General features: G+C 39.0%; 1 protein-coding gene across 1 annotated transcript in view; it reads left to right on the forward strand.

Annotated features, from left to right (window-relative positions):
- Nucleotides 1-4,052: 4,052 nt before the first annotated feature.
- Nucleotides 4,053-20,481, forward strand: part of lpcat1 (lysophosphatidylcholine acyltransferase 1) — a 35,449-nt gene continuing 19,020 nt past the window's right edge. The window contains exons 1-2 of the mRNA XM_061741058.1: nucleotides 4,053-4,249; nucleotides 18,355-18,494. Of these exons, the coding sequence (XP_061597042.1) occupies nucleotides 4,169-4,249; nucleotides 18,355-18,494 (221 nt within the window). The 5' untranslated portion in view covers nucleotides 4,053-4,168. The remainder of the gene's footprint in view (nucleotides 4,250-18,354; nucleotides 18,495-20,481) is intronic.

Consider the following 20,481-nt stretch of genomic DNA (forward strand, 5'->3'; position numbering starts at 1 on the left):
TCACAAAAAAAGGGTCTAAAAAAATTCACCACGCCAGGAAGAGTGGCCGGCCCTGCTGATGAGGTGTCCCTTATTTTATTATTTTATTTTTATTATTATTATTTCAGGGAGTTGGCAACCCTACGCACCAGTCCCAACAAGATTGTCATTTTATGAATACTTACTGTGAGAACATAATGATTAAATTAAAAAAATAGATTAGATAATTAAATAATTAAAAAAAGTAATAATAACAACACGGCTGTGGTGTAGTTTATTCTAAAGCCGTAAAGGGAAGCTGCCTGACAGACAAAACTGAGGACAGCAGAAACCAAGCCTCACCGGAAACTGCACATGGAGACCTAAACTCAAGAATAGCATTGCTGTCGCAGTTGTGGTGATTAAAACGAAACATTCACAGGCATTATCCCCCCTTTGAATCTTCCAGGGATAGTAAAAGGTTTGTCCTCGTTCTTTGTTGTCATGATAAGAGGGTGTGAGGCCCTGAGATGGTTGCATGTGTCGTTTTACTGCGTGTTTTTGCACTAGCAGGTCAGACATGCTCCTCTCCTTGGCAGGTTAAGGCTGATTTATGGTTCCGCGTTACACTAACGCAGAGCCTACGGCGTAGGTTACGAGGCGACGCGCACCGTACGGTAGCCTACGCCGTAGTTACGCCGTACCTTACGGCGTATCCTACGGCGTAATTATGTAGCCAAACGATGAAGTCAGCTGACTGCTTGAATACTGAATGACCACATTTTACACATCAACACATTTTGCTCTTCTATGATGATTCTATGGGTCAATTAATCTGGTCAGATTGTGAAAGAGAAGTTAAGGGAGCGAGACGAGAGGTTATTTTTACACACAGACTGACCACCAGAGTGTCCAGATTTGAACCCCATTGAAAAGATCCTACAGGATTGTCTCGGAAAATTTAAATATTGTGATTTTCTGTAATGCAATTACAAAAACAAAAATGTCATACATTCTGGATTCATTTCAAATCAACTGAAATATTGCAAGCCTTTTATTATTTTAATATTGCTGATCATGGCTTACAGCTTAAGAAAACTCAAATATCCTATATCAAAAAATTTGAATATTCTGGGAATCTTAATCTTAAACTGTAAACCATAATCAGCAATATTAAAGTGATAAAAGGCTGGCGATATTTCAGTTGATTTGTCATGAATCCAGAATGTATGACTTTTTTGTTTTTTTAATTGCATTACAGAAAATAAAGAACTTTATCACAATAGTCTAATTTTCTGAGACAGTCCTGGATACACATTAAATCATCTATGCAAGCTCTTGGGCAGAAATTAGTGTAAAGATAAGACAGGAATAAGTGTTGTGGCATTGCACAAGCTCATCAACACAATGATGTGGCAAATGTGCACGTTAATCAGGCAGTGTATATCAGTTAAAGGAAAAAAAGTTTTGTCAGTGAAACTGAGGCATTTTAAAACTAAACATAAATGATGAAAGAGAGAAATGTTATTTCATCTTAAAGTTGTGGTTTTGAAAATGTTTCAAAAAGGTTTTTCTTTAAACAATTTGATTTTTTCCTGAAATGTATCAGTGTTTCCTCAGTTTTTCCAGATGCATGACAAAAATTGACTGATCAAGCTCATGAATTGACTCTAAACGTTCCCGTATTTGCTCTCTCTGCAGTCCTTGGCACCATGGCTTCCGTCCTGCTCAAGCACCTGACTCGGCAGGTGGCCCAAATGAGCCTTTTAAAACCAACCTTCTCCTCATCAGCATCCAGAGCGCTGAGATGTCTTTGCACACTCGCTGCTGCCCCTCGGTCGCTGCTGCTGCCGGCAGCCAGGGTGGGCTCCAGCCAGCTCCTCTCGTTCGGCCTCCCTGCTCGGTGCTCACCGTCTCTGCTGGGGCAATGTCAGCATCTTCCCTGTACCCAGCCCTCTGTGGGGATGAAAACCAAGTCTTCCTTGAAGAGGCGCTGCAAAGACTGTTTCTTTGTTCGAAGGAGGGGACGCTTGTTTGTGTACTGCAAGACACATTCAAGACACAAACAGAGGCAGGGTTAACCTGTTGGAGTGTTGATAGATGTACTCAAATATTTACAAAAAACTCTGCTATCAGAATAAATGGTTTCCCTGTTGAAGATTTTTGTATTTTCTCGTCGCTTATTCTCCTTCTCTGAAGGGAGTGTCAAAAATATAGACTGTTTTCACAGTGAGGAACTAAGAAACTTCTGCATCTGGAAAACAGGAGCTTATCTGAGACTCGAAGCATGAAATTATTAAAGAAACATACTTATTTTGATTATTATTACAGATTATTATTCATTTTAGGCCTTGTGTCTATTCAAGAATAATCTGTTATTCAAAGGTTCGGTAATATACATATTTTTCGATCTGATACCATGAATCCTCCACTAGAGGGAGCCAAAGTCTGAACCAGCGTCCCATAGTCTGGTGTTTAGACTCACTCTCGACCAGTATTACCAGTTTTCAATAGTCTCTGTTTCTAGGACTGTCAGATAAACCAGCAGATTACTTTTTTAAGTCTATAAATGCATTCTGTGCTATTGTATAATTACCCAAAGGACAAGGAAAGTCATATGTGTACAGTTGTCTTGACATGCAAACTATGAAGTCAAAGTAACCAGACTGGTTGAAAGATGTTTGGCAACAAACACTGGGAATATGCAAGCTCTGCTTGAATAGCTTTCCTGAAGGTTAATATTTGCTGGTGGAGGAACAAGGAACAAGTAATACCTCTACAAGTCTGTTTGCATTCTCATATAAGAATGTGTAGAGCGACATTCATCAACTGTTTGCCAGGATTTACTTTGATGATGCATGTGGTCACACGGAAACATCAGAAATGTAGTTAACACTCTTAGCATTAGTATCATTACTTTTTTTTAATCTTGGGTATTAGGCTATTGAGTACACCTGTGTGCCAATGAAAAACTTTAGCAGGAAAGCTGAGTCACCAGTCGACTGTGGGATTCAGTTCAGATCAGACAATTGGAGCTTTGAGGATGGCCAAATGTTTGTTTACAATAAAAGCTGCTGTCATCTAGAAAAGAAAGGGCAGCAGGAACTGATGGGTGGATCAAATGTGAGAAGCAACTTCAAATGCCTGCTTTCATTCAACGAAGGCCAATCCCACCAAACATTTATAAAAAAAGTGCAAAGACCGCCAGTTTCTGTCAAATGTTCATGGCAGTACTTCTGCATGACTTAAATATTGATTCCTATTTTTTGCATTTTAAAAATAAAATGCGCAACAATAATTAGTACCAAATATAACACCTATAACATGAGTAAATAGCCCTAACTCCATTTGTAAGAGTGGATCAGAAACCTTAGATGTACATAGTGTTCTACACACATACACACAAATTACAAATGACAAAAACACTGCAACAAATCTCAAAACAAACACTGAGACCCAAAACACATTTGTATGTGTATACACACAAAGTGAGGGAACTCACATTCTTCTTTATAGTAGATTCATAATTTGTTGATGGATTTAATATCAAAGCAAAGCCGTATTATCCTCTTTGTGCGAATAAATGGTCTTGCAGAGAACCTCAAAAAAATATGTCACCATAAAAATGTTTTATGATTAATCCAAACATTTGGTGTCTAACTCATCTTTTTGTCAGAGACCTGAGATGGATTAGAATCATCACTGAATGTAGGATATAAATTATGTTAAAGTAATCTCAAAACTAAAGTCTTCACAGACTGGAGTAACTACTTTAGTGCCTGGTGTTGCTCTATGCTTCTATGTCAATTTGTTGATATTTTCAAAATAAAAGCGTCACGTTGCAATGTATTCAATGTTCTTTTTTTTAAATACATTAAAAAAATAACTAAAGCATGTGTGCAGTCCTTTAGATGAATTAGAAAGAAGGGTGTACACATGTAACTTTGAGAGGTATTTGATATCATTGTGCCGCTACATGTAGACTACACTTTAATCAAGCAAGGGGGGGAGTTTTATTTAGAAATGTGAAACCGGAATCCCTATTGCTTTGGTTTAATGAAGTCAACTTGAGCATCGCGGACAGAACAGCAGGCGGGTGTCCAGCAGGACAGCATCGCTGCACGCTCGGCCGGCGGACCACAGTCTCTGCGACATCACGGATACTCCGGACAGACGTTTTCTCCCGGTATCGTCGCCCCCGGCTGTACCGATGCAGACGCCGAGCCTCTCGGGAGTGGGCAGAAATCCCTTCGTCCACGAGTTAAGGTTCACTGTGCCGGAGAAAATAAAGGTGAGACCATTAAAATGAGAAATAGGGACAACTAAAGTTAAATATGGTGCCTCTTTCTTTTTAGATAATTTCAAAGAATTGATTACATGCTTTGTGTCTCATGTCACTAAAACTACACAGGTTGTGCTGACAGCACTGACGGCCCCTTTTTTAATTGTTTAATTGCTTGTTTTAGAAAGCAGGTTCAACAAACTCTGAGTTACAAAGGTATAACTAATCAAAAAAAGGCCAAACAAGATGATAAACTCGGGGTGTCCCATTTCAAATTTGAAGCTGGGTGCAAATACACGAGAATAACATGTTATTTAGAGAATATATGTCAGTTCCGAGTTGGTGTCACGCTCCGCGAAGAGACACAAATATCATCAGTACACCTCCGTGATTCACCATGGCAACGCCGGGTACACGGAACAGGTCTGCACACTTTTCATCATTACATTGGAGCCTTTATTGAAAAATAAATAAAACAAATAAAGTGAATTTGAGCACTTTTTGTTTCGTGTGTGTAAAAGTTATATATTTTATGATGGTAAAATAGTATTATGGTTTGAGTGACAGGTGGTGGATTGTGGGTGTAGATCCTGCAGGGGAAATCCCCCTAGGAAACCCTACAGCAGGATTTATTTACTCAGAGGTTGGAGGAGGATTTTATAAAAAACAAAAGAAAAAAAAAAACCCAACAAAAAACTCTATTGTGTAAAACATTAATGATCTATTTTCATAATAATCTTTGCTATCCAAAATCTGGTGAAATAGCTTGATAGAATAAAATATTAAAACATTTCAAAGTCATAAGTGTGTATCACATTTCATATAGAGGACAATTTAATCTCGTTGGTTCATAATGGACCAGGACACCAGAGTTGTATTTTGGACCTAGACAATTAAAACATTTATAAAGCAACAGCAGTATTTAAATCTTAATTTAAATCCATTCTGTGAAAGACTGGAAGCCGGCAGTGGCGGCAGGTGTAGTTTTCTCTGAGGGTTGCTAAACCAAACTCCAAAATTGACATATATCAAAAAGCAGGCAAATAATGTACTAAAGTATCAGATCCTTAGAGTTTTATTTTTATAGATACATTTTGTCCTGTTTTTGACAAGTTTCTTCTCCATAGAGTAGGGATGGGCGGTATGGACTAAAAAATGTATCACGATCATTTCTGGCATTTATCCCGATAACGATAAAAATGACGATAAAAAAACCTAAACTCTCTAAACTACACCAATTAAATTGAATTAATAAAAAACAATTAAATTAGTACACCTGTACTGCAAAACTTCTTTCTTTCTTTCTTTCTTTCTTTCTTTCTTTCTTTCTTTCTTTCTTTCTTTCTTTCTTTCTTTCTTTCTTTCTTTCTTTCTTTCTTTCTTTCTTTCTTTCTTTCTTTCTTTCTTTCTGGCTCATTCCTTCCTTCCTTCCTTCCTTCCTTCCTTCCTTCCTTCCTTCCTTCCTTCCTTCCTTCCTTCCTTCTTTCCTTCCTTCCTTCCTTCCTTCCTTCCATAAATCAGCTTTACACAAAAACGTCATCAACGGGAATTTATCGTTTTTATCGCGAGATGACAAATTCTTACCGTGGGGAATTTTTTTGATGGTATATCGTGAACGGTAAAATATCGCCCATTCCTACCATAGAGAGCATGGCCAGTGCATTAAGATGATGCTGGGCCCTGTTGTTGCTGAGAAATGCCCTGATTCTCTTCAGGAGCACCTCTCAGATTCAGCTGTAGTCACAGGAGTTGTGATGATGATCTGAAGCAGAGCCACAGTCTCTGAGAAGGTGTCCTGGAGATGATTCCCAATGAAGAGCTGGTACAGAGCCACAGCACCAGTGCAGCTCTTGAACTCATCATTGTAGATAGACTGTAGATAAGGGCCAGTTCAGTTTACAACTCGGTGAAGGAGAACTGGTCTTGTGCACGATATAAGATGGTGTCACAAACCTAAAACATGACTGCATTAATTTAATAGAATATGGAGATGGGTAGATGGGTAGAAGTCAGCTGTACTCTCTCTCTTATTTATATATATATATATATATATATATATATATATATATATATATATATATATATATATATATATATATATACTGTATATTAGGGGTGTGCAAACAAGGGTACCTCACGATTCGATTTCGATTATTGCAGCTTCGATTCTTCGATTCTTCGATTATAACGATTTTCGATTCGATTATTGGTGCGACGATTCTTCGATTATTGTGATTTTTAATGTTTTTTTCCATACAAGATTGATTTTGTCTTCATCTGTGGCTACATTTGTAAATAAATAGCCAATCAATTAACTCAGTTCCTCTAACAACACTCATTAAGTAAATAACAAGGTTTTTTTAACATTTGACATGTATTTTTCAAAGACACAAAATAATTTATTTTATGACTATGTAAACATTTGCTCTTTGACTTACTTAACTTTGACCAGGGAAAGCTGCACTTGCATGAGAGCCCCCTTTATTGGCGGAAAACTTATCTAGTTAGTGTAAACTTATCTGCCATATTTCAAGTGAACAATAAGAAATGTGCATTCTTGAAAATGAAATGATTCAGCAGCTTATTCAGTCTGGAATCTGGATAGCATAACTAAAAAAAAAAAAAAAAAAATTATTATTATTATTATTATTTTTTTATTTTTTATTAATCGATTCCAAATCGTCACGTGACGCATCGCGATGCATCGACACATCGATGAATTGCACCCACTTCTAATATATATATTTATTTATTTATTGACAAAGACTATTGCGCCCCCGGGGAGGTGATCAATCAGTAACTTTAGACAACGTAGATGAACATAAAAAGCTTTGCTCACTAACAATATGTTATTTATCTTGCTCATATAAAAAAATGATAAACACATATTTCAAAGTGTTTTATTTGATTTATTTTTTCTTTGTGGTGAGTGGTGTGTCGGCGCCCTAGAGCCCTCTATTGGCCAGCCGCCACTGGAAGCCAGTGTAAAGATCTAACAACTGAGTTATATGGTCCACTCTCTTGGTCTTAGTGAGGACTCGAGCAGCAACGTTCTGGACTAACTGCAGCTTTTTAGGGGGGGGGCTCATTAAAACGGCGTTACAGTTGTCCAGTCTACTGAAGATGAAAGCGTGCATAACTTTTTCTAAGTCCTGCTGAGACATCAGTCCTTTAGTCCTCGATATCTCCTTTAGTTGATCATAGGCTGACTTCACTACTGTCTTAATGTGGCTGTTAAAATTCAGGTCTGAGTCATGGATGAATCCTGGATTTCTGGTTTGGCTACTGTTTTTTTGAACCAGAAACATTTTACTGCACGTACATTTGATGAAGTTGGAGATTACAAGATAAAATGATAGATGGACTGATGAGTTTGTTCAGGTCTTGTTGGCCTATTATGCAAATGTAGAGGTCTATTGGGGGGTTTTCTTTTAATCTCAGTCACTACCACCACGGTGTATTTTTTTTATAAAAGGCTAACAAAAACACATGTTGCATCCCTTGTTTATGTGTTTCTTCTTTTTCTGCATTCTTTGTCTTCTTTTATTCTGCTGGCCATTTGTGAGCAGCAAAAAATGCACATTACCGCTACCTCGTAGTTAGCTCTGTTATTTGTTCAGTCAATAGTTCTTGTGAGGCGCTACAGTGTAATGTAAACAGCCTGGCTGAAGGGGCTGAGGAGACGCTCGCCCCTGTTAGAGGTTCCTGTCTTGGGGTATTTTCCTGCTAATGGAAATGGGCCTAATTTATGAAATGCAGCTTCATTCCACCCGATGCCATTCCAACCAATATGTCACTGTTCAGTAGTCAGTTATAAGATCGATATTTCTGATGAAATTAGACCTGTTTCAGCTTTATAAAGGGGAGTACACAGATAGGAACTTTGGTTTGTGAAACATAACTTGATCTCAACTAGGTTATGTTCAGTTAATTGCCATGGTAACAGAGTTCAAGTATAAGTTACCTCACTTGACCCTCTCTCTCAGGTTCAAGTTCCCTCGCTTTATGAAATGGAAACTGAGTTTCTCTCATTTGAGGTTAAACATACTTAGAGTTTGCATAACCCATCTTCTGTTTGGGTGAAATGACACAAAAGTTGTTATTGAAAAAATGGAGATGTTCTTTCTTCATAACTGAGGAAATGTGGTCTACTTAGCTTTCATGTTCTGTAAATACCTTGTAAATTATTAACTATTTAAAAGGAGTTTAAAAAAAGGCAAAAAATCTTTCCTGCACTTATTTAAAGTCATACAGCTGTCAAGGATGAATAGAAAACCATAATGTTTGCTGAGCTTATTACATTTAAACAATTTTTCCAACTTGATGCTGTTTATCTTTTGATAAAGTACTCAGAAGGCGAGGCATAAACAGTTCAGGTTTGCTTGTCAAAAGGGGATGCTGATAAATGACCACAACACCTGTGCAATCCCACATGTGAACTGCAGGTTTGTTTGCTTTTTTTTCTGTATCAGTCATAACTCCAAACTGCCATGCTGCAGCTCCTAACTGCCATGCTACTATGAGTATTATCTGATACCTGTGGTGTCATTGTGGGGGGGCGAGTCTCTACCCCACATTTCCCTGGGTGAAATTAGGCAGAGAAAGTTGAATCATTGAATACATTTGCATACCAGCCATTTGCATTGGATTTTCGACTGGGCGTCTGTTGCAAACGGATGAACTTTTCCAGTGTATGCTCTTTGAAAGTAATTTGTTATTTGTTACTACTTTTGTTGTTTCACCAAACTACAAGCCATATTGAGATATTCTATTTAGTGTCCTTAGAGACGGTGTTTATACTTGGATGATGGATGCTTTAGGATTCAGCTGTGGCACATGTTAAGGTGTGAAAGTGTTCTTTGAAGCAAGATGTGTACCAGACTAAGCATGAATGTGAGATAATCCTCTGTTTCCTCTGCAAGTGAAAGTGGCTACATTACTTAATCGGCAGATAAAATCAATGAAGTCTTTGGATGAAATACCTCACCATTAGTCAAGCAGTTGCTCAATAAGTTCACACAGTTTAGCTATTGATGCTGTTTGTTGACAGCATATCAGCGCTCTAAAAACGTATTACTAATGTTGCCTGACCCATCTCCTTGGTAAATTTCAAGCATTTCAAAATTTGTAAAGAAGCTCCTGTACACTGGAGCGATGCCATGGATACAGTACATTGCATTCAGTCTTTTTTTTTTTTATGTCTTTTTTCCTACTCTTGATAGGCCCTGAGAGGCTGATTCATTTTGAATGTAATCATTAGGGGTGGTTTTCCATTGGTATGGAATCAGAACTTTTAGGGAGCTTCTACAAGGTGGAGACAAGCCTATGTCTTGGAGTAGGTACTTCAGTGCAACCCTGAAAAGCTGCTGGGTGGGAGTGATGTTGACTCATTGCTGATGGGATATGCTGAGTGCATTCGGCACTCTTGATGTCTCTTTCAAGTTTGAGCCCTATGTTCCCTGTCAACGCCACCATCACTGTACATGCAGAAAGAGAAAATAAAAGTACGGCAACCCTCTTAGCTCCTTCCATGTTGATCTTGTCATTCCAGTTTGCTTCTACTGCCCTTGGGGTTAATTGATGTCACTTTGAAACTATTGCAGAATTATTGTTGCAATCCAAAATCTCAAATAAGGATTATGTCAATACCAAAGGTCAGTAGATCTAATGCTGTAATGTAGAAAGCCGAGTGGACCGCGGAGGAGGTCGGCACTGTTGCAGGTCCAGCCTCGTAGGTTTCACCCCAGACCCCTGCTGATGGAAACTGCCAATACAAAACACAAGCTTCAGTAAATTGGCCTTTAACGTTGCACCATTGATTTCCCAACAGTACACAGTTCTTTTGAGATGTGGAACAAACTAAGGCCTTTTTGGTTTCATCATTTCCTCAGCAGGAAACTGTGCTTCAAGGCTTGGCCTCTTCTTTCTGATTTCCTGGAAGCTTTAACTATATTTCTCTCCCAATGTTGTTAATAAATATCTTCTTTAGCATCCATGTTTTTGGTAGTGTTTCCATTGCAGCATGGGTCGATTGTTAACACCTGTGATTCAGTGCCACATGACATCAGCATGTCAGTGTATGTAAGTAGGACCATGTGTGTTTCTGTCTGGTTCACACCTTCTGCTGCACACCTCTAATGTGGCCGTCAGGTGTGTTTTTCCACTTGTCAAACTTGTGGAGTCAGCTACACATGCTCACATAATCACGCATGAGCTGTGCCTCAACAAAAACAAACAGCAGAATGTTATGTTTTTGAAATGGCGCTGCAGTGTGCAGGGACTGGATAGGGAACTTGCTTAGTAACGTAACGATTTGTTACTACAACCAGCATTTAAAATGTGTTGTGGAAAAACTCATTAGCACCTTTTGTATAATATGTTTTCCCAGTAGGTCAATATCTGGACTGAAACTGAGTGTATCTAAGTTACCAAGAATAAGACTTGAGCGATGAGCCAGATTTCAGTAGATTTAATTAAGCAGTTGCATGCAAGTGGGTCAGAACATATATCATGTCTCAATGCAGGAAATTACATAGAACAAGGGAGGCATAATGATTTGTAACACCACAAAATGATGACTAGTCCTTACGATTCTGATAAACATATCACTGTAACATCAGAGCTATTGCTTTGCCTTTTAGGAAGGCAAGGCAGGTTTATTTATATAGCACAATTCAAAAGAGTGATTCACAGTGCTTTACAAAGACATTAAAACACAAATAAAAAGCATGATTTTAAATTTAAAATGATGATGATGATGATGATAACAATAATAATAAGATAAATAAAATAAAACATCAGCCTTGATTCAAAGCTGAGAGTTTGTTCCACAGGTGAGGAGCATTAAGCTGAGAGCTGCCTCACCGTGTTTTGTTTTTAACAGAAAGTAGGCGTGACCCTGATGACCTGAGGGTTCTGGTTGGTTCATCATGGACCAGGAGATCAGAGATGTATTTTGGCCCTGAACCATTCAGAGATTTATAAACGAACAGCAGGATTGTAAGATCTATTCTGTGAGGGCCAGGAAGCTGGTGTACCAAGCTGGTAAAGATCTAAGAACTGGATTTATGTGATCCCCTCTCTTGGTCTGAGTGAGGACTCTGCAGCAGCGTTCTGGACTAACTGCCCCTGGATGATGGAGGTTCTAGGGAAACCCGTTAAAACAGCAATACAGTAGTCCAGTCTACTAAAGATAAAATCATGGACAAGTTTTTCTAAGTCCTGCTGAGACATTAGTCCTTTAATCCTGGATATGTTCTTTAGGCGATAATAGGCTGACTTCACTAAATTAACAAAATTCAGGTCTGAGTCCAGAACCACTCCCAGATTCCTGGCTTGGCTATTTGCTTTTAACTTTACTGCCTAAAGCTGAGTGCCGACTTTTTAATCTGTCTTCCTTGGCTCCAAATACTATTATTTCTGTTTTGTCTACATTTAACTGAAGAAACTTATGGCACATCATTCTTTAATTTGATCAGTGTTTGAATTTGATTATAGTCTACTAGGGAGATGGTTATAAAGATTTGTGTGTCATCTGCATTGTTATGGTAACCCATTTTTTTTTCATAATTTGAGAATAGATGTTAAACAACAGAGGCCCCAGAATTTAACCTTGAGGAACTCCACGTGTTATTTTTGTTAGCTCCGATTTGTAGTTACCTAAAGACACAAAATAGTCCCTGTCTTTCAGATAGGACTCCAACCGGCGAGTGTGGTGCCAGAAAGTCCCACCATGTTCTTCATCCGGTTCCGGTCTATCAAGATGTTATGGTGAACTGTGTCGATTGCAGTAGATTTTTTCGAGGCCAAATTGTTGACGCACATCTCCATTATCAGGACTTACTAGAGCTGTCTCAGTGCTGTGATGTGGCTGGAAAACTAATGAAAAATAACAATGTTAGCCTGTCAACAGTAGTGAACAAAGTGCATTATTATTTTTTGGCAACGATACCAGAAAAATAAGATTGTCTTGCATTCATCAGCTCTGTATTATATCTGCTCAGTCTCTCTATAAATCTCATAATGCACCTGTAGTTTAGTTTTCCGCCACCTGCGTTCAGCTTTTCGACACTCTTCGACACATTTTTTATTTTATTTATTTTTTTTTGTATTTTTTTTTTCAGCCCCGACCCATGCAACGTTTTTCATGGGAGTTTTCTTTTTAGTGAAGCCCTTCAACTTGGTGGGAGCAATGGTAATACTATAATAAAATAATACCAATAATTTTACCACTGAATTTATCCATAAGCTCATTAACTGAAGGCGAGTGGAGGAGGGGCGAAGAGGAGCAGATCTGAATAAACGTTTCTCGGGTATTTTCATCTATGTACCGCTTCTTGATGATCTCTGTCTGAAAGCTTCTGTTGCCATTAATAAAACTCTCATAGAAAACACAAGAATGGTCAGAGAGAGCAACATCTGTCACCATAACCTTACAGATGTTCAGACCTTTGGACATTATTAAGTATAAATCCCCAACAACAATTATACAATCATCAAAGAAGGTTGCATGGTACGTAGGTGGTCTGTAGACATTGAGAAACACACAAGACTAGGATTTTCACTGAAGAGCCACATATTTAAATTGAGCATAGATGTCATGACATTTGCTGACATTGAAGGGAGACACTAAACAGAGCAGCTACTCCTCCTTTCTTATTCTGTCTAGGTTTACTCATGAAGGTGCGGTTGGGAGGGTTGTTTTGAGAAGAACTGCTGCATGATTATCCTGATTTAACCAAGTTTCTGTTAAAAACATCAAATTTAGTTTGTGTTTTTTGTAATAAAATAATTAATTAAAAAAGTTTTTCCTGCCAAAGACCTGACATTTAGTAAAGATAGTTTCAGTGTGTTAATAGTACTATCTGTCCAGTTGTTATTATGGGCTGGCTGTGGCTGATGAGCAGAGAACACAACATTAGATAAATGTAAAACATGTTTTGGGTGAGACTTTTTTCTCTGAAGGTTGACTAATCTTTTTCTGCTACGTATTAAAATGGGGATGGAGGAAGGTACGTCCATATCGGGCTCCAGCTTATCCTGGAAAGAGCCACCAGTACACACAGTACCGTGGCCTGGACCCGGCGCATATCAGTTAAAAGTTACTGATGTCTGTTTTAAGAGATGGGGTTTTTGTTTCTCCCGAGGAGCTGGTGTTGGTTGCTGAGGAGTAACCTCTTCCACTAGCTGTACTCAGATGAAATGAAGCATAGATAGACAAGTATCACTTTGAACGTCCTGTACCCAGGCCAAGGCTATACCTCCATCAGTAGATTTTAGTTAATCAAATTGCCAAGGCTTTATTTCTATATCACAAAACGTGTAATGTAAAAGGCCCTGGTCCCATTGGCTTTAACTTTGTTGATCCATTTCCCACCTCCAGGCTTCACCCCCTGCCAAGTGAAATCTAACAAACAGGATGGGCTGAGTGTTTCCCAGAGCGGGAGCCAATTTTCTTTTTGCTAATTAAAAAACAAGTAGTCAAAGAGTTCATTGTCACTGCAGGTTATCTAGTTAATAAAATTGCACCGAGGGGAACTTACCCAGGGAAGTTATATGGCATAAACAATGTTGACATTCAGGCTGTTGCAGCCTTCCGTATACATATTTTCTCAATTCATCATTTGGGCAGTAAAATAGAATAAATTAAAAAAAAAGGAACAAATCACAATAAGTCAAATATATTTCACAATATACAGAACTCAAAACTGAGAAGCATTCACATTGCTTTGTTTGATATTTCAAAACTGTAAAACATTAATTTTACTCGCATTTTAAACCAAATAAAACAAATTTGAAATCCTAGATCCATTACATTGTATTTAGTTGTAGTTTTGTATAAATTATAGATTGGATAAATAATTGGCAGTTTGTTCACTGTTAACTGATCTCTTGATCTATTAACTGAGTAGTTTTTGGAGTTTATAGGATCATTGTGTGAGACAAACGTATACATTCTGAATTCAGGTAAGCTTGATGAAGCCAAGAAACCTATTCTCACATTACATTAGCCCAGAAAACAATTCTCTGAAACTACAAAACAAGGACAACACTGAGCATCAAACTATGGCCAGGCCTCTTAAAAGATCATATAACTGAGGTAAAAATAACATTTCAGCTCCAACCTGTTTAGTTTCAGAATTTATATGGGGCCCATTATCAAATAATTCAAATTGGCTAAATGTTACTCACTATATTTCTAATAATAATACTAGTAATAATGATGATGATGATGGTAAGTTAACATTGTATATTTATTATATGTTTATTTAATGTATTTCTTTGTTTTTCTTTGAAAGGGTACCAATCAATTTACTGATTTTGCATCTATATAAAAACTGTTTCCATCCCTCAAGTCAGGGTGGTGGAGGTGAAGATTTAAAAAAACAAAAAACTTTAGGGAGTCAGTGTTACAAGACAAACTCTGAGGAGCTCAATCTCAGTTAGTTGTTCTCCGACACAGAGCTGGTTCTTTGTGTTTTCTTGATGATTTGTTTTCATTTGAGAAATCCCTCACCCTGTCTTCAAATGACATCCGAGTATAAGTCAATCTGATTTTACGAGTGCACTGTTGGTGCACAAAAATGTAGATTTTGATTGTTTTTAGGTATGCAGTGACTCTAAGGATTGTTGAGCTTACAGTCAGGCTGCTGTTCTGTAGGTCAGACACATGACTGGGTTAAAGTGAGTCCTCTTGATGCAAGGCTGCTCCAGTTACTCTTCAGTGCAATCCAGCCACGATTTTTCCAACACATCACTCCCTTTGACAGAAGATTAACAAAAGGCTTAGACAAAGTTATAATGTTTGCAATAATAATGAAGGTGAGTGAGTAGAAATATATACAATAAAATGGATTATAAACACAACTGGCAACTTGTGCTTTGTGGATCTAACTCCAGGTCTGTCTGTCTGTCTATAGGGTCAGTCACTTAAATAAGCTCAGATTTAGGACAAAGACTTGTACACCTCCTATCTCAATGTTGTCTTCTCATTACTCATCTCAACTGCTCTACTTTACAGCAGATGTTTGGTGTTGTATTGAGTGTTATTAAGCATCTTGATGGTGCTTTATGATATGATTCATATTGGAACATCAAAATAAATGAACCAAAATGATCTCTGTTAAATCTTTGCAAAGTTTCAAAAGTACTCGTAATTCATTTTACCATGCCAAACTTGCTAGTAATGCCGCTGGACATGATTATTGACACAAATCACTTGAATAATAGCTGGCCTCCTGCAAGATTAGGTCAATGAAATGCAAGCAGCACCACAGCCTCTAGCATAGACAAGGCCAGATATGCTTTTAATTCGTTTACCATGCTCATTTAAACACTAGTTGTCATGGATAATGTCAATTTTCTGCTGGCAAAGAGTCTCGTGATATGGGTGTGACAAGTTGGGGAAGTATCTGTTATGGCTGATGGCACCCAGACACAAAGCAGATGATTAAGAAAGTTCCAAATCATTTAATAGAATGAATAATCATATAATAACTTCCAATAATTTCTAGTTTTAGTGAGCTCAGTACTCCTGAATTGCGTTTATGTGACTGCAATGTTCCTATAAAACACTGCAGCGGGGCAGCACATTTGCTTTCATCCACGCTGCTCCAGCTCATTCGTATCCCCCCCCTCTGGAGAAAAGGTCAGCAGATCCTCCCAGGTGGGTTTGTTAGGGTCTGATAATGATGCACAACCATCGGGTGTGAGAGTCAGGGAGGAGTTTTGACCCCCCCTCTATAGCTGTTCATTTATTAATACAGTCCTGAAGTGTGCACCTGTGTCCTTTTTAGATGCAATGAGATGAATGGAAAGATGGTAGAGAAAGGGAGGGGAGCCTAGATACGAGTCCCCAGAGAGGTGACGATATCACGTCATTTCAAAGTAAAAGGAAAGCAGCCGATGGCAGAGTGACGTGGTAACTGAATGAGCAGCCGAGCAAATGAACACAGACTAAGGACGGATGTAGAGATGGTTGAGGAGAGGAATCCCCTCAGGATTGGACATTATTCCAAGGCATATGCTTAATGAGCGGGGGATGAGGGAGTGTGGCAGAAGTGAGAGCTGAAGAGATCAAACAGAGATTGGAAAAGATAGAAGAAAGAGAATAGGATGTCACACTGGAAACTGACTTGTGACCCTGTTGGTACATTCATCACATCCCTCTCATTACACAGCAAAAGAAAAGGCATGACACGTCCGTCAGCTGATTTCTCATCTTGTCTGTATACTCGACTTCAAATAAGGAAACTCTGCAAACTTCCCATGTGGCTGCATTCTTTTTCTACAGAGGAATGATTAGTTGTGTCTTTGTTCTGTTCTGATCATTGCTAATTTCACCACGCACATGCAATGTCTGCTAACCATTCACAATCAACACACTCACTTGCAAAACAAGTGATTTTTGTAGTAACTAAACCTTTTACCCCTAAACCTGAGTAAAATTTATACTATTGGACAGACTTGTTTCATATAAACAAAAAAGTTTCAGCATAGTGTGTGTTTGAGATTTATCACCTTAATTGACAGTAAATGTTCATCACAATACTGATCCTGAAACAATATTGGTCTATTTGATGTCTATACAGTGGTGTGATAACATATATGATTTAAATCAATTTGACAGCTCAGCCCTCCTTTTTAAATAAACAAAAACCAAGTCAACAAGTCTTTAAAAGTTGTGCTAGGTTTGACTACTTAAAAAAAAAAAACAACCTTGTTAGGTGGTCCAAATAGAAGTTCAAGGAATGTTCAAGTATGTAACTGTAATTTGAAAAGTGAAACCCCTCTGTTAATAGATAGATTTAATAGGTTTTTCCACAACGTATAGCTGTGAAAAGAGAATCAAATTGTTTGTTAATTATATTAAAAGAAAGAGACTTTGAAGCAACAAAATCCCCCAAACTTCAGTCTAGTTTTGAACAAACGAACAAGCAAATACTTAAATTACTTTTTTTTTTTTTTTTCGAAATAAATGATCTTATTTACCATTAGGTTTAGTCAGATTCACCAGAGCTTACCATGAATCTGTCATCAAGCACCAAGCATGTCGCAGCACCTTTTTCTTTCTGATCAGTCAGTCTTGTATTGGTTAATATTCAAATGTTTCGTTAATAATTAATGATTCATTATATGAATGAATGAATGAATGAATTGTTTATTAATGTGTCATACACCTCTACGGTGCCCAGCCTATAAGGGCTTACAAGACACAGATACACTACGCCAGCAAACACAAAATTATTAATTCCACTTATACATTACAGATCAAATTACAGATCCTTTCTCAGTTTCCATATAATTTGTCCTTTTATAATTGCTAGGAATTTCTTCAACAAAAGAAGGGGAGTTACGATAAGAACACTGAAGGATCTTCTCTACCGAGAAAGCCTGTGTTGGACAACGATAAACTTGCTAGTTTCTGTGAGTTTCATGAGATAAATGTGATATTTCAAGTTCTTTTATACTAAAACTGAGCAAAGTCATCTTTACAATATATCAAGACCTTGGATGTGAAGAAGGAACATGTTCTGTAGTGGCTGATGATAAGAAGTGACCTAATGATATGCAATGCCTGGATTATGAGCGCATCTCCTCCTCAAAACGTATCATTACTTGGTGTTGATACATTCACTGATTATTACAAAATAGGGAAAGCCTTTAATACCAAAGTGAGAAAACCGAGATACTTCTGATATAAACATTACGTACTTGCTTGTAATTAAAAGTTAATTTAAAGATTTTTTCCTCTTCTCAAACACAGCTTATTTCTTCTAACTTCAGGTTACTATGCGGTTCATCTTTGTATATATGTGTTGGGCAGGAAATCCTTCAGGCTGCAGGTATCGCTAACCCGGGAAGTGTGATTGGAACAGGAGTTTGCTGGGTTGATTGATGGCTGGAATGACTCCTCCTCTTACCCTATAGGACGTACAGACATATTTCTGCTATGCAGGAATGTTCTATACAAGGTTGACTAATTTATGTTTTCATTAGCTGCAAGAGCCACAGGAATGTTATACAGAAGGACAGGTTGTGGGAATACAGTGGTGTGATAACATCAGTTGTTTGTATTTATCTCTGTCTCTGTTTTTTTTTCTCTCTCTCTCTAGATTGGATTTATGTCAGTTACAGTTTTTCCAGTTCGGCTGCTACTCGTCTCTTTTCTGATGTTGCTGGCCTGGCCCTTCGCCTTCACAGCCTCCCTCGGACGCTCCGAGTTTGTCGTTGAGCCACAGTCGTGGTGGAGGAGGTGTGTTGGTAAATGTCCGTATTCGGTTTGAAGAAGAATCTGCTGCAAAGACATGATGAATATGATCATCTTAACATCTCGTTAAGAACAATATGTATTTTAAACTGATTGTAAAGTAGAAATATTAATTCAGAGTTTAACATATTGGTAAAATGTGTCTATCACTGTGCCATACATAATTAAATTCAAAAAATTTAATTAATTTAAAACAACAAAAAAAGCCAAATAACTATTCATTTACATTATTTATTGGACAGTGAGAAACGAGAGAATACCTACTAATTTCACCTGTAAAATTCCCCATATCCACACGTCTTTAAGCATGAACACCCACACTATAAAAATTATTGCTTAGAATCTTTATTTGCAAATCTTAAGTTCCATTCTGAGCTTATTGCTTTAGTTCATCAATTTATTTATTGCTGCTTTTTTGGAGTCTTACTTATTTTGCACTGTATTGCCTCCCTCTCTTAGAAAAATGTATAGTCTGTTTAGTGCTCTCCTGCTCTTACAATTCTTGAATAACATGTTTTCAATGGAACTTAAAAAACAATGTAAAATCGTTATGATTTTGAGTTGTGTGAGACGTGGGAGGGGCCATAGGGGATTGGGTGCATTGTGAGCTGGGTAGTAGCTGAAGGCAGAAACTGGGTCTAGGGACATGGAATGTCGCCTATCTGGGAAAGATCCTGAGCTGGTGCGTGAGGTTAAGAAGTTGGAGCTAGATATAATCGGAAATACCTGGACAGATGGCCTGGGCTCCGAAACCAATCTTCTTGAGGGGGATTGGAGAGTGTTCCACCCTCCAGTCACCCAAGGTGAGGGTTGCCGCGCTGGGGTGGGCATACTTATTGCCCCCCGTCTCGCTGCCTGTACATTGGAGTTCAAGCTGGTGACCAAGAGGGCACCCTCCCTCTACCTTCAGGTGGGGGGACGGGTTCTGACTGTTGTTTGTGCTTATGCACCTAACAGCAGTTCAGAATACCCGCCCTTTTTGGAGTCCTTGTGTGGGGTGCTGGAGAGTACCCCTGCTTGGGACTCCCTTGTTGTCCTGGGGGGCTTCAATGCTCACATGGACAATGGCAATCCTGAGAGGGCGTGATTGGGTGGAACAGCCCCTAAGATCTGAACCCGACCTGAATATTTTTATTAGTGGAACATGGATTGTCCATAACGAACCTGCGTTTGTTCAGGCATACGGGTGTCCACATGTGCACTCGGCACCAGGACACCCTAGGCCGCAGATCGGTGATTGAATTTGTGGTTGTGTCATCGGAGTTGCAGCCACATGTCTTGGACACTCAGGTGAGGAGCAGAGCTGTCAACCTAGTGGTGACGGATCGGTGGTGGGGGAAGATGCTGGTCAGACCTGGTAGGCCCAAACGTATTGCGAGGGTCTGCTTGGAACGTCTGGCGGAGTCTCCTGTCAGAGAGAACTTCAACTCCCATCTCCGACAGAGCTTCAACTTTGTCCCAGAGGAGGCGAGGGACATAGTCTGAGTGGACCATGTTCCGTGCCTCCTTTGTCGAGGCAGCTAACTGGAGCTGTGGCCGTGAGGTTGTCGTGCCTGTGGTAACAGCAACCCCTGAATGCACAGGTGGACACCAGTGGTTAGGGATGCCCTAAAGCTGAAGTAGTCCCATAGGCCTTTTGTGGGGGTCACTGTGGGACTCCGGAGGTAGTGGCAGGTATCGGAAGGCTTCGGCAGTTGATGAAGCAACAACCTGGGCATTGGTGGGATTTGGACAGGCAATGGAGAGCGACTTCTGCACGGCAAGAAATTCTGGTTCATCATCCGGCGGCTCAGGAGGGGAAATCAGTCTGTCCCGGCTGTCCCTTAGAAATAGGATGAGAAGCTCGGTCGTCCGGGAGGGGCTCAGAGTAGAGTCATTGCTCTTCCGAATCGAGAGGAACCAGATGAGGTGGCTCGGGCATCTGGTAAGGATGCCTCCCAGACACCTTCCTGGTGGGGTCTTCCGCGCATGT

This window comes from Cololabis saira, chromosome 15 (genome assembly GCF_033807715.1).
Source record: "Cololabis saira isolate AMF1-May2022 chromosome 15, fColSai1.1, whole genome shotgun sequence".
Classification (NCBI taxonomy): domain Eukaryota; kingdom Metazoa; phylum Chordata; class Actinopteri; order Beloniformes; family Belonidae; genus Cololabis; species Cololabis saira.